General features: G+C 33.3%; 1 protein-coding gene across 1 annotated transcript in view; it reads right to left on the bottom strand.

The window, feature by feature from the left end:
- The window catches only part of LOC127704253 (DNA helicase MCM9-like), a 36,489-nt gene extending 26,649 nt beyond the window's left edge, over nt 1-9,840 (bottom strand). Inside the window, exons 1-3 of the mRNA XM_052208204.1 lie at nt 9,762-9,840; nt 3,738-3,834; nt 475-616 (exon numbers count right to left, since the gene is read on the bottom strand). Of these exons, the coding sequence (XP_052064164.1) occupies nt 475-616; nt 3,738-3,834; nt 9,762-9,816 (294 nt within the window). The 5' untranslated portion in view covers nt 9,817-9,840. The remainder of the gene's footprint in view (nt 1-474; nt 617-3,737; nt 3,835-9,761) is intronic.
- Between the last annotated feature and the right edge of the window lie 4,142 nt (nt 9,841-13,982).

Genomic DNA, 13,982 nt, shown 5'->3' on the forward strand with positions numbered 1-13,982 from the left:
AGAATCTATCTCAGATGTTGTAATATCATTGATGTATATGAAAACAATGATTGTATCATTTGAATGGTCTAGCAGTGAATGGAAGAAGAATTTGGATCTTAATTCCATTAGATTTCTTCATAAAAGTTCCATTACTAGGACCAAAATTAGTATTTTTCCTCCATGGCTGACCTTGAAACAAATTGTATCTACAGATTCACCTCTTTATACTTATGTTAAAATTTTGACCTCCATACCAATAGCTTACTTTTAGGTACCATTGCTGACTATAAAGGTAAAGGGAGTAGTAAAAAGTTAACTTGTTTTCTTGTATGGCATGATGTCTTAAGGAATAAGATTTAGTTGATTCAAATTAGCTCTTTTAATATTGATTTTAATGATAATAATAATCATTTGTACCTTCAACTTAGCAAATATTGATGGATTATCTATATAAACAAATCATATCAACCATATTATATAAAATTTATTTACCATCAGATGTTTCTGTGGATGATTTGTCATCAAGACACTTTGACTCTCCACCATTGCTGCATCAAACACAGGAAACAACTTGTCAGGATTTGATAACAACACTTCACAAATTGACATGTTGTGTTCAAACAATGACAAGGCACTGAAAATAACAGAACTTCACAGATTGACATGTTGTGTTCAAACAATGACAGGGCACTGAAAATAACAGAACATCACAGATTGACATGTTGTGTTCAAACAATGACAGGGCACTGAAAATAACAGAACATCACAGATTGACATAATGTGTCCAAACAATGACAGGGCACTGAAAATAACAGAAACATCACAGATTGACATGTTGTGTTCAAACAATGACAGGGCACTGAAAATAACAGAACATCACAGATTAACAGGTTGTGTTCAAACAATGACAGGGCATTGAAAATAACAGAAACATCACAGATTGACATGTTGTGTTCAAACAATGACAGGGCACTGAAAATAACAGAACTTCACAAATTGACAGGTTGTGTTCAAACAATGACAGGGCATTGAAAATAACAGAACTTCACAGATTGACATGTTGTGTTAAAACAATGACAGGGCACTGAAAAAAACAGATTTCCACAGATTTACAAACATGTTGTGTTTAAACAATGACAGGGCATTGAAAATAACAATTTTCACATAATGCTTTACTATACTAATGCAAAAAGAAAGAATATGTGGAGATGTACTTATATATCATGATATAATGGGGGGAAAAAATATGTTCTTCTTCTAGCTGTTGCATCTACTGAATGAACTCTCAGTAATCCTGTTAGAAATATCTAATTTTTTGTTGATATTCTGTTCATTTATTTATGTATGAACAATATTTATCTATCAAACTCTATCAAATCACTATTACTGTCAAGCTGTTTGTATAGTGCACACATTTATACCCTGGGTCATGTTTCTTGTAAGAGGGGTGCGCATTATACATGCCTACAAACATTTTCTTAGTCATTTTTCAGGTCCAAACTCCGACAAAGATAATACAAGGCGAAGTGAAGAGTACGGAATTTTTTGCAAAAACCTCGATTGTTATTATGTTTAACATGTTGAATTTGTAATATGTATCTTATTGTACTTGATATGTCATGTTTTATTCAAATAAAATACATTTTATAACTCTGTAGTTACATTTATCGTGTAAATTTGTCCATCTGTTTGCAATCCGGAAGTTTGCCATGACTTAATAAATACACAATAAAGCTTTTGTTGTCGGTTAAATTAGCCTCTGTGTTTCTTGTTGTCATAACTTACTGTTTTTGTATGTGTTCATCATGGAGAGTAGCAGATAAGTGTATGAAAATTGAATAAACCACGCTCATTTTGAAAATATAAACCAGCTTTTTTCTAATGTATCAGGTGATCAATCATGTGACTTAATATTGTAAAGTGATGATTTAGTCTATGAGAACTTTTTTTTTATAAATACGTTTCTACTTTGTAACTTTTAAACAACTGTTTAAAAACTTTCAAGAAATTATGATTGAAAACATGATAATCCCATAATTGTAACCTGAACGAATTTAATTAGGAACAAGGTTAACCTGTCATTGATTTGTTTTGACATCGATTAGACCCATTGATTGAGGTGTGATAGTCCGGATTCCAATGCATGGTCAGCTTGGACTCTTAATACAAGATGATACAATCTAATGAATACATGGCATACAATGTGTTTATTAATCATTAAAGATTAAGAAATAGATGTTAATGATAATTATTTGACTGATTCGTAATTATTTTATTGTTACAATCAGAACATTAATTAGGATATTTAATCTTGTCTTTGATACTCAAACAATTTATTAAATTTGGTTTTAAAAAACAAACTTAAATGAAGATTTATCTCAATCTATTTACATTTTAAAATAAAATTCTTATTCATTTGTCAGAATATTTGCAATTTCCTATTAATTACTTATTCTGTACGGAATTCTCCAACATCGGTGTCCATTTAAAAAACTTCCAGTTTAACGGTAGACTTCCTGTTTGTCGATTTTGGAGCTGTGACTTTTCCGAAAATGTCTATGAGTATTATACAAACAAGAAACTTTTTTTCTCAAGTTTCTTGGACCATAAAGGGGTGCGAACAATACACACCAAAAGATGGTTATTTATTCGTGAAAACTCTGCATCCAAAAGGAAACGCCAAGCTTAAAGCGCCGATCTACATGCCACCAGCATGTAAATGGACCAAGGAAAATAAATGAACTATAAATTTACAACCAGGCCGATAAACCGATTAACTACAGTAGACGATCAAAAAAATTATATATATACCAAATAATTAACAAGGGAACAATTTCTTACAAGTATATTTTCCATTAGCGGCAATCAAAATCTTCCCATTGTTACGGAAGCGCCAGGAAGTAGAAACAACCAACGATACCAAGCCTTTAGAACAATGTCATGTATCATATAACAGTAAAACGAACACAAGTAACATTGTAAGCAAACTTAATTTTTCTATATTTATCTGATCTATTTATAACTTTCACATTTGATTGTCTGATGTCGCCTGCCTTGCAGTTGATGTATGTAGACCACAGTAAATAAAATTGCAGACCATTTGAAGTGTTGTTGTCAATTTTGATTATTATTTATCTATGTTCTCTCCTTCTTTGACATTGTGTCACAGATATTGAGAAATGAGTGTATGCAACCCTGGGGGTATATTTCGGTTAATAGATATAGATTTGGATACTTTTCATAAAGATCATAATTGAGACAAGTGGCAGAGTGGATTAAAACTATACAATATGGCTTTGTAGGAGCCTGTAATTCAGTGGTTGTCGTTTGTTGCTGTGTTACATATTTGTTTTTTTCGTTCAATATTTTGTACATAAATCAGGCTGTTAGTTTTCTCCTTTGAATTGTTTTACATTTGTCATTTTGGGGCCTTTTATAGCTGACTATGGGGTATGGGCTTTGCTCATTGTTGAAGTCCGTATGGTGATCTGTAGTTGTTAATTTCCTGGTCATTTGGTCTCTTGTGAAGAGTTGTTTCATTGGCAATCATACCACATCTTCTTTTTTATATAGTATTGAACAAACAATATTTCATTAGACTTAAGCAATAGTGATTTACAAAGTCTACTGATTTGTATGCCCAGTCTTTTGGTCTTCTTAAAAATTTCTTGTGCAATAAGGCAAACCACCATGTTGAGAAATACATTTTGTACTATACAGCGATAAATCATTCTAATTTTACATAATATATTTACTTGACAGTAACCGAGAAGTGGTCTTCATTATCCTCATTCAGTAAGATATCCACCAAGTTTTCTGTATGATGTTCTAACACATATCTCTGTAGGATAGCTGAAAAAAAGTGTACAAATTTCACTTGTAAATACAATATTTTAAACAGAAGATACATGTATTACATTTTGACAGGAACATTCCTTTAATGCTTTACTTTGTATAGTAACTTATCAAAGCTCCCACTTATGAACAAAGTGCAGTTATCTCATTCTGGGAGATGGGGTCTCATTCCGATTTCCTGGTTTTAAAATTAGAAAATCCTGGAATCCTGGAAATATTTTGTGAAAAATCCTGATTACTATATATTTGATCGACAATTTGAGAGTTTGAAGGTTCAATGCGTGTACAATATAAAAGTCTCAGATATGATTGATGTTCAAAGTCTGTCAGCCGTAACCAATCCCACTATTTATTATATCAATATCACTGTGAAGTCAAGCTGCACATATGCATTTTTGTTCTCATAAGTGTCCGGTAGCCAGTCATAGAATTGGCCAAAATCCAGTCCAAGTCAATATAAGAACCTAAAAGACAAGAACTGGAATAGTTTTGCAAGGAGATAAAATTGAATCTATTATAAGTCACCATTCGGAAAAGCACTAAACCAAGTCACAGACATGAAAAGAACTACAAATGTCACATGTTTGAAAGATTTATAAACATGATAAAGTAGTCAAAACGTTGGTTTACATTATCAAAATTAAAAAATACCTGAATTTAAGACAGTCACTTTAATTTGAAACTAGTACATCTTCCACAAGTAATGACTATCTTGCAATAAAAAAACTAGTTGACTCCCCTGTATGTTATTCTCATGATGTGCATTAGCTGATTAAATAGAGTGTGCTTTATTTGATACCAAGCTCTTTGAGGACTTAAGTGGCAATAGTGTAATAATCTGGTTGTATACTACTAGAAGATAAAGAGCAACGATTAAAGTGTTTGCTTGACTCTTGTTTGATATCAGTCATATCATGATACTTTTCACACATAATGCTCTATAAAGAAATGCAGTGATAGGTGTATTGTAATAAACGAATAAAACTCTATACTTTGCGTTGTGTTACTTTTATGATCAAAATCTATATCGAAGGCGCCCATACAAAGGTACAAATTAACGTCATAAACATAAGACGTAAATACGGGAAACATAATGTTAACATTTGCAGTATATTCTCAACATACTGGGGGGCCGCAAAAGTATATCTTTGTATAAAATTGAAATATTTCTTTAACTGTCCATATATGAAACGAAAAAATATGTTTTAAAATATGATGGGCAATTACTGTCTCTAGAAATCACTATGATAAAAAAATTAGCAGTCTCTATAAAGATTTTAAAATCGGACACAAAATTAATGTCTAAGATATTGTCCAAGTTTTAATGTTCTCCTTTGCACGCATAGCTGCCTTTCGCATAGGCACTGTTCTTCTGGTATCAACTTCATTCGTCTCATCTGCTTTATTTGGTAGTTCCTCTTCGTTGATCTCTAGCGGATAAAGTTTGATGATCGGGCGAGTTGTACGGCCACTGTTAGTTCTGATAGTTGCAGATCTGATTAAACCATCATTTCCAACAACTAATTCTTCAACAATTGCTATTTTCCACCGATTTCGAGGTTTGTCGTCATGAACTTGTACAATATCTCCGACCCGGATGTTGATTTTGTTGTCTCCACTCTTTTTATGAAACTCTCTAAGTGCTGTTAAATATTCGGACTTCCAATGGTTCCAAAATTGTTTAATTATAAACGAAAGTCTTTGTGCACGCTTTGAAGCATCAGACGTGTTCATTACGTAAGGTTCATCAATATTATCTATCTCAATTCTCGGATATGGTACAGATGTAATACGACGACCATATAGTAGGTGGGCTGGTGTTAATGGTTCACTGTCATCAATGTCTGTAGATACATAAGTCAATGGTCGATCATTTAAAATCTTTTCAATTTCGGCAATTAACGTTTGCAGTGTCTCCATGTTAATCAATGCACATCCAAGTATTGTCTTTAAATTCGTTTTAGTTAATGCAATAAGTCTCTCCCACCATCCTCCGAACCACGGGGCTCGGCTAGGGATAAATCTCCACTCGAATCCATGCGTAGATAATGTCTCTTTGATCTTCTGGGATTCACACAGTTGTTTAATCTCTTGTGATGCTGAAATAAAAGATGTAGCGTTGTCTGACATCATAACATGTGGTAAGGATTTTTTACAAGTAAATCTTCTGAATCCTAACAAAAATGAATTTCTGTATGTCGGTAAGTGTGGGATTATAGTGTGATGATTCGAACGAGTCCCAAAAAGTTTGCCACATGAGTGTTTCTCCTGTAAATGTAGGCAAGATGAGTTTCGGAAGTTGGTGATTTTGCATAACGTTGGGCGGAACATGGTACATTTGTTGTTGAACAGAGCTATATGTATTTTCTACTGAACTATGCTGATTCGTAGTTTTCGTTGATTGATTATTCAGATTAGGTAAGGTGGTAATATTCGAAGTTGGTGAATTTGAGTTATTTTTACGAATGTATCTAATTTTAGTATTCAGAAAGAATTTATACTCATCTGTCTGTAGAATTTCATCCTCAACATCCTCATCCTTTGTTAAATTTAGAATTTCTTCATCCAAAGCACTAATAATCTTCTGTTTTTGCGAAAGTGTTTCTAATAATTCTGTACTTTCTTCTATGTCTAAATTCTGCTCTTCTTCAGATTTTCTCAACAGTCTTGTTACAGCACTTTTATGGCCTGCTCTCACTGCTTTCAGTTTACTTTCCATGGCGTCACGGCACCAAAATGTATTGTAATAAACGAATAAAACTCTATACTTTGCGTTGTGTTACTTTTATGATCAAAATCTATATCGAAGGCGCCCATACAAAGGTACAAATTAACGTCATAAACATAAGACGTAAATACGGGAAACATAACGTTAACATTTGCAGTATATTCTCAACAATAGGAACACTTCAGGAAAGAAAATGTTTGGAAATGGAATATTTAATTAAGTATACACTCGTCGTTTTCTGTTACCAGATGCTGATAAAAGGTGCACATATAATGGGGAAATCAGTTCCGCATAACAAAAATCTTTCATTGTCATTCATTGATTCCCTCATACATTCTACATGTTCTAGATCTGATTCTGATTGAAGTATTATGAAGATGACACTTTGATGGTTACAAGGTACAGGTTTTGTCAATCCAATTAAAAATCAGCATAAAGATCCTGATTTCCCGTGGCTAAAAACATGGCTTTACCATATCCCGATGTATTTCTATTCCGAATTCCAGACCTTTAAACAATGCAATCCCAATTTCCAGTTGGCCAATCCAGGCGTCCTGAAAATGGTCCCCCCCCCCACCCCCCTTTTCTTCTAATTTGCCAGAATATTCAGCAATATGAATGTGGCAGTTTCTGCCAGATAATGGCCACAATCAACAAACTGATTATACTGCCATGGATTTGGTGCGCATACTGGACCAAGAATACAGGTCTGTTCGCCCCGATTTGTGTTCGCCCTAATACCTGTCCGACCAGGGTCTGTTCGCCCTTGGTCCGTTCGCCCTTATACCTGTTCGCCTTGGGTCCGTTCGCTCTGATTTTTATTTTATTTTGTTGTCGTATTGTATAATGTTTATTACTTGAAAAGAGTATGTTAAAGTTTGTTGAAAATTTCCCCAAATATTTATGTTGTATTGCTGTTACCAAAAATATTTTCCTTTGATGTGCACTGAAGAGTACCAGGAATACAAGATACTTAATATAAAAACAACTGAAGACCATGTTATCTGCATGTATTTATCTTTGATACATTTTAACAATTTCAAAACAATCATTAACATTTATAAGATCTTATAACAAGATCCAATTCGTACTTCGCATCACACAACAGTTATGTCCTTAATTTTTTACACTATTATTTTAAAGAGCACATATATAGGAAATGTGTCAAAATGAACTTGAGATCAAAGAAGCCAAGCTGTGTCATGTGTGTGCGAAAAAAAAAAATCTTTTATGTCTTACAATTCATACATCGTTGTTTTTACTCATTCCAAGCTGACTAGTTTATTTAAAAGAAAATGTTACTTTCATTATTAATCCAACAAAGACAATTAATTAATACAAAAATAAGTGAGCTCAACACATTATAAGTATACCTAATCAGCATTCTAAATTACAATCAATAGTCATTAAAATTAATTCTAAATAAAACAAATGTAAGAATGAAGCCCTTTAATGCTCCATAACAAACCATTAATTTTTAAATATTTCCATGTTTTTTCATGAACTTTGAGAAATTATATTATTTTCTTTAATATTGATCATATAAATATCTGAATATGTTTATACCACTATTATGTTTTTTTTTTAAAGTAGGGCGAACAGACTCTATGGACGAACGGACTTCTCTTCTTTCTTTCTTCTTTATAATTCAGCACTCCATCAACATACTGATGATAACGTGCCGGGCACTGATTTTACTATGCCGCGCGTGCGTGGGATCTAATTTTTATTTACAGTGAATAATATACAAAAATAAAAATTTAATTTCTTTTTCCTCTGTTTTTGTACTTTACATTTTGGTTAAAAATATATACATTGTAGAATTTATTTAAATGTTTAGATGTTTATTGAGAACAGATATTGGAATCTGTTCTCGGAAACTTTCAAGAGTAGTACATTGAACTGAAGTTACTGGGAGAAGGTTCCATTGTAAGATTGTTCTTGGGTAGAATGAGTACTTGTATGAGTCTTTAGTGGTTTGTATGGGTCTGAAAGAATAAATATGTGAATGTTGTCGTGTTCTTGTATCGGATTGTGTGAGTAGATCTGTCGGGTATATGGCTACAAGATGATGTATGATTTTGTAGAAGAAGATGATGCGTGTTCTTATTCGCCTTTTCTCAAGAGTTGCCCAATTTAGTGTTTGCAGCATTTCAGTGACTGAGCTGGTGTTATGGTATCTGTTGCATGTGTACCTTGCTGCTCTGCGCTGGACCATCTCAAGTTGGTGTGTTTGTGATTTGGTATGTGGGTCCCAGACGCAGCTGCTGTATTCTAGCTTTGGTCTTACTAGTGCTATGTATGCTTTTTCTTTAACTGTTTTTGAATTTACCTTTAAATTTCTTTTAATGAAGTTCAGCTTTTGTGTGGCTGCAGCTGTGATGTTGTTTACATGCTTGTTCCATTTTAGGTCAGTTTGTATAGTAATGCCCAGATATTTTGTGGATGTTTCTTTTTGCAGTACATGTTGGTGGAGAGTATAGTCAAATTTTAATGGGTTTTTCTTGGTTGTTATCTGGAGGACTGAGCACTTGTCTGGATGGAATGACATGAGCCAGTCCTTCTCCCATTTTGCTGCTGATGTAAGGTCCTCTTGCAGTTTTTGTGTGTCTTCTTTGTTTCGTATTGTTTTATAAATTATACTGTCATCTGCAAATAATCTTAGGGTGCTGTGTTTGATGTATTCATTAAAGTCGTTGATATACACAAGGAACAGGATAGGGCCCAAAACTGTTCCTTGGGGAACACCAGATGTTACGTTAATTTTGTCTGACTGAACACCATCAATAATGACTGTTTGTGTGCGAGATGTGAGGAAATCTTCTATCCATTTTAAGGTGTTGTGTTCTATGCCATAATATTTCAGTTTGTATAGAAGTCTTTTGTGAGGAACTTTGTCAAATGCTTTGGCAAAGTCCATCACAATTATGTCAGTTTGAATGTTATTGTTGTTATTTTTTGCTAGTTCTTGGATGAATGATACTAGTTGAGTTTCACATGATCTAGATGCTCGGAATCCGTGTTGAAGGTCGTACAAGATTTTGTTATTTTCTAGGTGGTCCATCATACTACTGGCTATAATGTGTTCCATGATCTTACATAGTATACATGTGAGTGATATTGGTCTATAGACTGAGGGTGATCTTTTGTGTGTGTCCGATCGATGGGGCAAATCACACTTTTGTAAATGTGGTACCTTTGTATTCTACAAATACGTTTAAGTTTGCATTTTCTTCAGTTTCTTGGTTCATTTTCAATTTGTACCATTTACATTTCCCGCCATATTTAGACACAAAATAGATATCTAAAACCAAGTGCACAATTCCGATTAAAGCACCAACCGACCGTTAAACTCGAAAAGAAATGCTCTTTTTAAAAAAATTGTTCATTCTTATAGTGTTAAACCTAAATTAACATACTAAAAATAATATTATAGTTAGTATTATAGTCCCAGTCACTATGTACCGTCTTTCTAGGTCAGCTAAAATATGTGACAAATTTTGCCACTCCACTATGCCTTTCTATCATGTTATAGTTTCAACCCGCATTTTCAAGCATTTTTTTTTCAAATATGTCAGGGGCGGATCCAGAACCTCGAAGTTTGGGGGGGGGCACCATGAAACCAAAATTAAAGATTTGTTTAGATATGAATATATATGCGAGTGTGGGTGGTGGTGGTGTCATGTATTGGGGATGATGGTGGTCGTGGAAAGGGGGGGGGGGGGGTTAGGTCTTCATTTCTATATCTTTTCATTATTTTTGGATCCATTTCTTTCTACTCTTTTATTTGCTGCCAATTGTCCTCTATTCTTTATAGTTCATCACACCTTTAATCTGTTTTCTATATTTTTTGGGCACATTTTTTTCTAGTCTTTACTTTTTGACCATTATTCTCTAATCTGTAAACCCCATTCATACCCTCATTCACGGTAAACCATTCATACCCTCATTCATGGTAACCTATTCATACCCTCATACATGGTAATTAAAACAAGAAAATCAGTACATGCACAGCAAAAAAACACACAATAAGCAAAGGAACAGCGCTTTTATTGCTGTTCTTTATCTCAAATATGAGTATAGGTTTTCTAAAAGTACAATATCATTTTATTAATGATATATATATATAAGGCACAGACCATTCATGTTTTGTGGAGGGGGACTTAAGGTTTTTTTTGGTTTCCATAAAAAAAATAAAGGGAAAAAACACGACAATCAGTTTAAAAAAATGCTGGTATGCATTGAAAAAAAATCGTTTGTTGTTTAATAAAGTCCGAAAAAGACTGTTCTGAGAAAGACACATTCCCCAGATACCGTATACAATGTGAGTGCTTGGTAATAAAGACGTATCTCATATCGATACTAACATTCCTGACACAAAACATCTATTTTTACATATTCTTTTCAGACCGATTTTAGTTGGTAATTTCTTTCCTGATCAGAAGATTTCTCTTGTTAATCGATCTTGATCCTGTAATATTGTATTAGAAATCAATAAATATATTCGTATTAATTCCAATCAGCATGTAGATGTACATGAGGTTTACAGATTCAGATTCAATAGTTTATTAAAGTCTCACCACATACATACAAGTATAAACACATTATAATATCAAGTACACAATATAAAAATTTAGAATGCATGTGCCATTCTTAAAAGAACTATGAGAGACTGTTATATACAATTATAAAACAACAGAATTAAAACATGATTTTGTTATTTACACAAAACATAAAAGTGCAATATCACCATGCACATTCGAGGATAAAACCTGTTACATGTACATAAAAAATAACAATGATTTTTTAACAGTATAAGATACTATTTCGTCGCAATAAAATATTATGGCAGGTTTTGGCAACAGAACTACAAACATTTTCATTTTTGAACAAAAATATAAATTTTTCATCATCTGACAAAGTTAAAAACATATTATTATGTTGAATTATATCAATAAATAAAGACTGCCTTAAATCTTCATATAATGGACATGTTAACAGTACATGTTTTTCATCTTCTATATCATCACAATTGAAACATAACCTTTTATCTAAATCTAATCTTTCGTAACGACCAGTTTCAATTTTTAAAGGTGCTACTCCACATCTAAATTTCGCATATGCACTGCGATATCGAATAGGTATATTTTGCAACAAATATTGTTCAGTAGAGTATGAAAATTTAAACAATTTAAAGGGTTCTCAACTTATTTCCTTGACCATAAGAATCAAGCCTTGTACTCCATTCAGTTTTATAATTATCAAAAATATTAACTTCTAACTGATAAATTATATTTTTATCCAGTATATAATCATCTACATTACAAAACCTGTCCATATTGTAAAGTTTCAACATATCTATAACTTTATAACTCCAATTTTTAATTTTATAACTGCTTTTTCTAATTCACCATATAAATACTTTATAATTTATCCTGTTTTTATCCATTTTTGTACATCTTGCCCAGTGTCTTAAAATGTTAGACCACTGTTTAACATATGGAGGCTTCCAACCCATGTCACCTGAAACAGCATCATTGGGGGTATACTTTCCAACTCCCATATAAAATCTCATGGCTCGGTTCTGAACTGCTGAGATGCAGGAGAACTCACTTGTACCCCAAATAGCTGAGCCGTAATTGATGACTGACCAAACTAAAACTAAAATTACATAAATGCTTTTGGATATAGACATTACACAAAGGTGTCAATATTTACACACCCATCGATAAGTTGTCATAAATCACACATGTTGAAGCTGGGGTTAATTAACGACCAGTTTAGGAAGTCAGATCAAGCTGTGTCTTGATTTTAGATCTAGATAAGCAGATACAGTAGCAATAAAACTATGTTAGAAATTTTTTTGGTGACCCCGACTGGGGGGCACGTGCCCCCTGTGCCCCCCCCCCCCCCCCCCCCCCCCCCGGTAAATCCGCCACTGTATGTGCTGTAAGGAAAAATATCGAAGCATACAATTTATAAATTTATGAAGAATTTCTTAGATAGGCATAGATTAAAAAAACATAGGTTATTTTTTTGTACGGTTATTTATAATTTTAAAGTTGCTTTCCATGACACTTTAGAAAAAAAATTTAAAAACTTTCCAAATTATTGTTTTAGTATGTTTCAAAGAACAATTTTGACGGCGTTTTACGTTTGCGCGACAAAACGCATTTATTACGTTCGAGTGAAATTTGCCTATTAAAACTTCTAATTTTGTTTGGATTAATTAAAGTTTCAATTGTAAAAATGATTGAAAAATCGTAAATCTTTAAAATAAATATCATGAATTCTGGAAATAAAACAATATAGATTAAAAAAAATAAAAAAAATAACTGAAATGACAATTTTAAAATCGACCGTCGGTCTATATGTCTACCAAGTTTTGTCTACATGTGATTCAGTCTGCTACATGTCCACCAGTCTGTGTATGTATAGAAAAGAAGATTTGGTATGACTGCTAATAAAAACTTTCCGGAAGAGATTAAATGATCGACACAGAAATTAATAGCCATAGGTCACCGTACGTCCTTCAACAATGAACAAATCCCATACCGCATAATCAGCTATAAAAGGTCCCAAAGTCACAAATGTAAAACAATTCAAACGAGAAAACTAACGTCCTAATTAATGTACAAAAACGATCGAAAAACAAATATGTAACACAGCAGTCTGTCAACATGTCTACCAGTCGGTCATTATGTCTACCAAGCTGTGTCTACATGTCCATCAGTCTGTAACATGTTCACAAGTCTGTCTACATGTTTAACCGTTTGTAATTGCATTTTGTTGTGTTGTTTCGTCTGATCGTCCAAATCATCAATTTGCTAACAGCTACATGCATTCTTTTGACCTGAAAATTCACTGGGTGTATTCTCCATACCAATACCTTCACCACACCACCCTTTGTTTACACCGAACTCCAAACCCCAGGGAAAAGGCGTCTTTCACTTTCATTTAATTAACATGATTTTTCACAATGAAATGTATGCAAAGCTTTTCTTGGTGAGTATTTTTTTCAGGTAATGCAAGATGCACAACTTATTTGGTCTCAATTGTTTTTATCGTCTTGATATAATTTTTTTCACATCGTATATAGGTGTCCGTAAATGACAAAGTCAATCTTCGTGCTCATTTATGTTTGTGCATCCGATCTTTAACTTTGTATTGTGCAACACAGGTCTGAAAATTGCAAACATTTTTTTAGGGGCCAGCTACAGCCCGCCTCCGGGTGCGGGATTTTCTCCTTGTGTTGAAGACTCATTGTTAACCTTGTGCTGTTTTCTGCTCTTTATTGGATGGTTGTCTCTTTGACACATTCCCCATTTCCGTTCTCAATTTTGTTGTTTTCAAGATGGAAAAAGGCATAACTTTATATAAATACAAACAAATAACAATATCCCAACTTCTAATTACG

This window comes from Mytilus californianus, unplaced genomic scaffold (genome assembly GCF_021869535.1).
Source record: "Mytilus californianus isolate M0D057914Y unplaced genomic scaffold, xbMytCali1.0.p SCAF_6, whole genome shotgun sequence".
NCBI classification, from domain to species: Eukaryota; Metazoa; Mollusca; class Bivalvia; order Mytilida; family Mytilidae; genus Mytilus; species Mytilus californianus.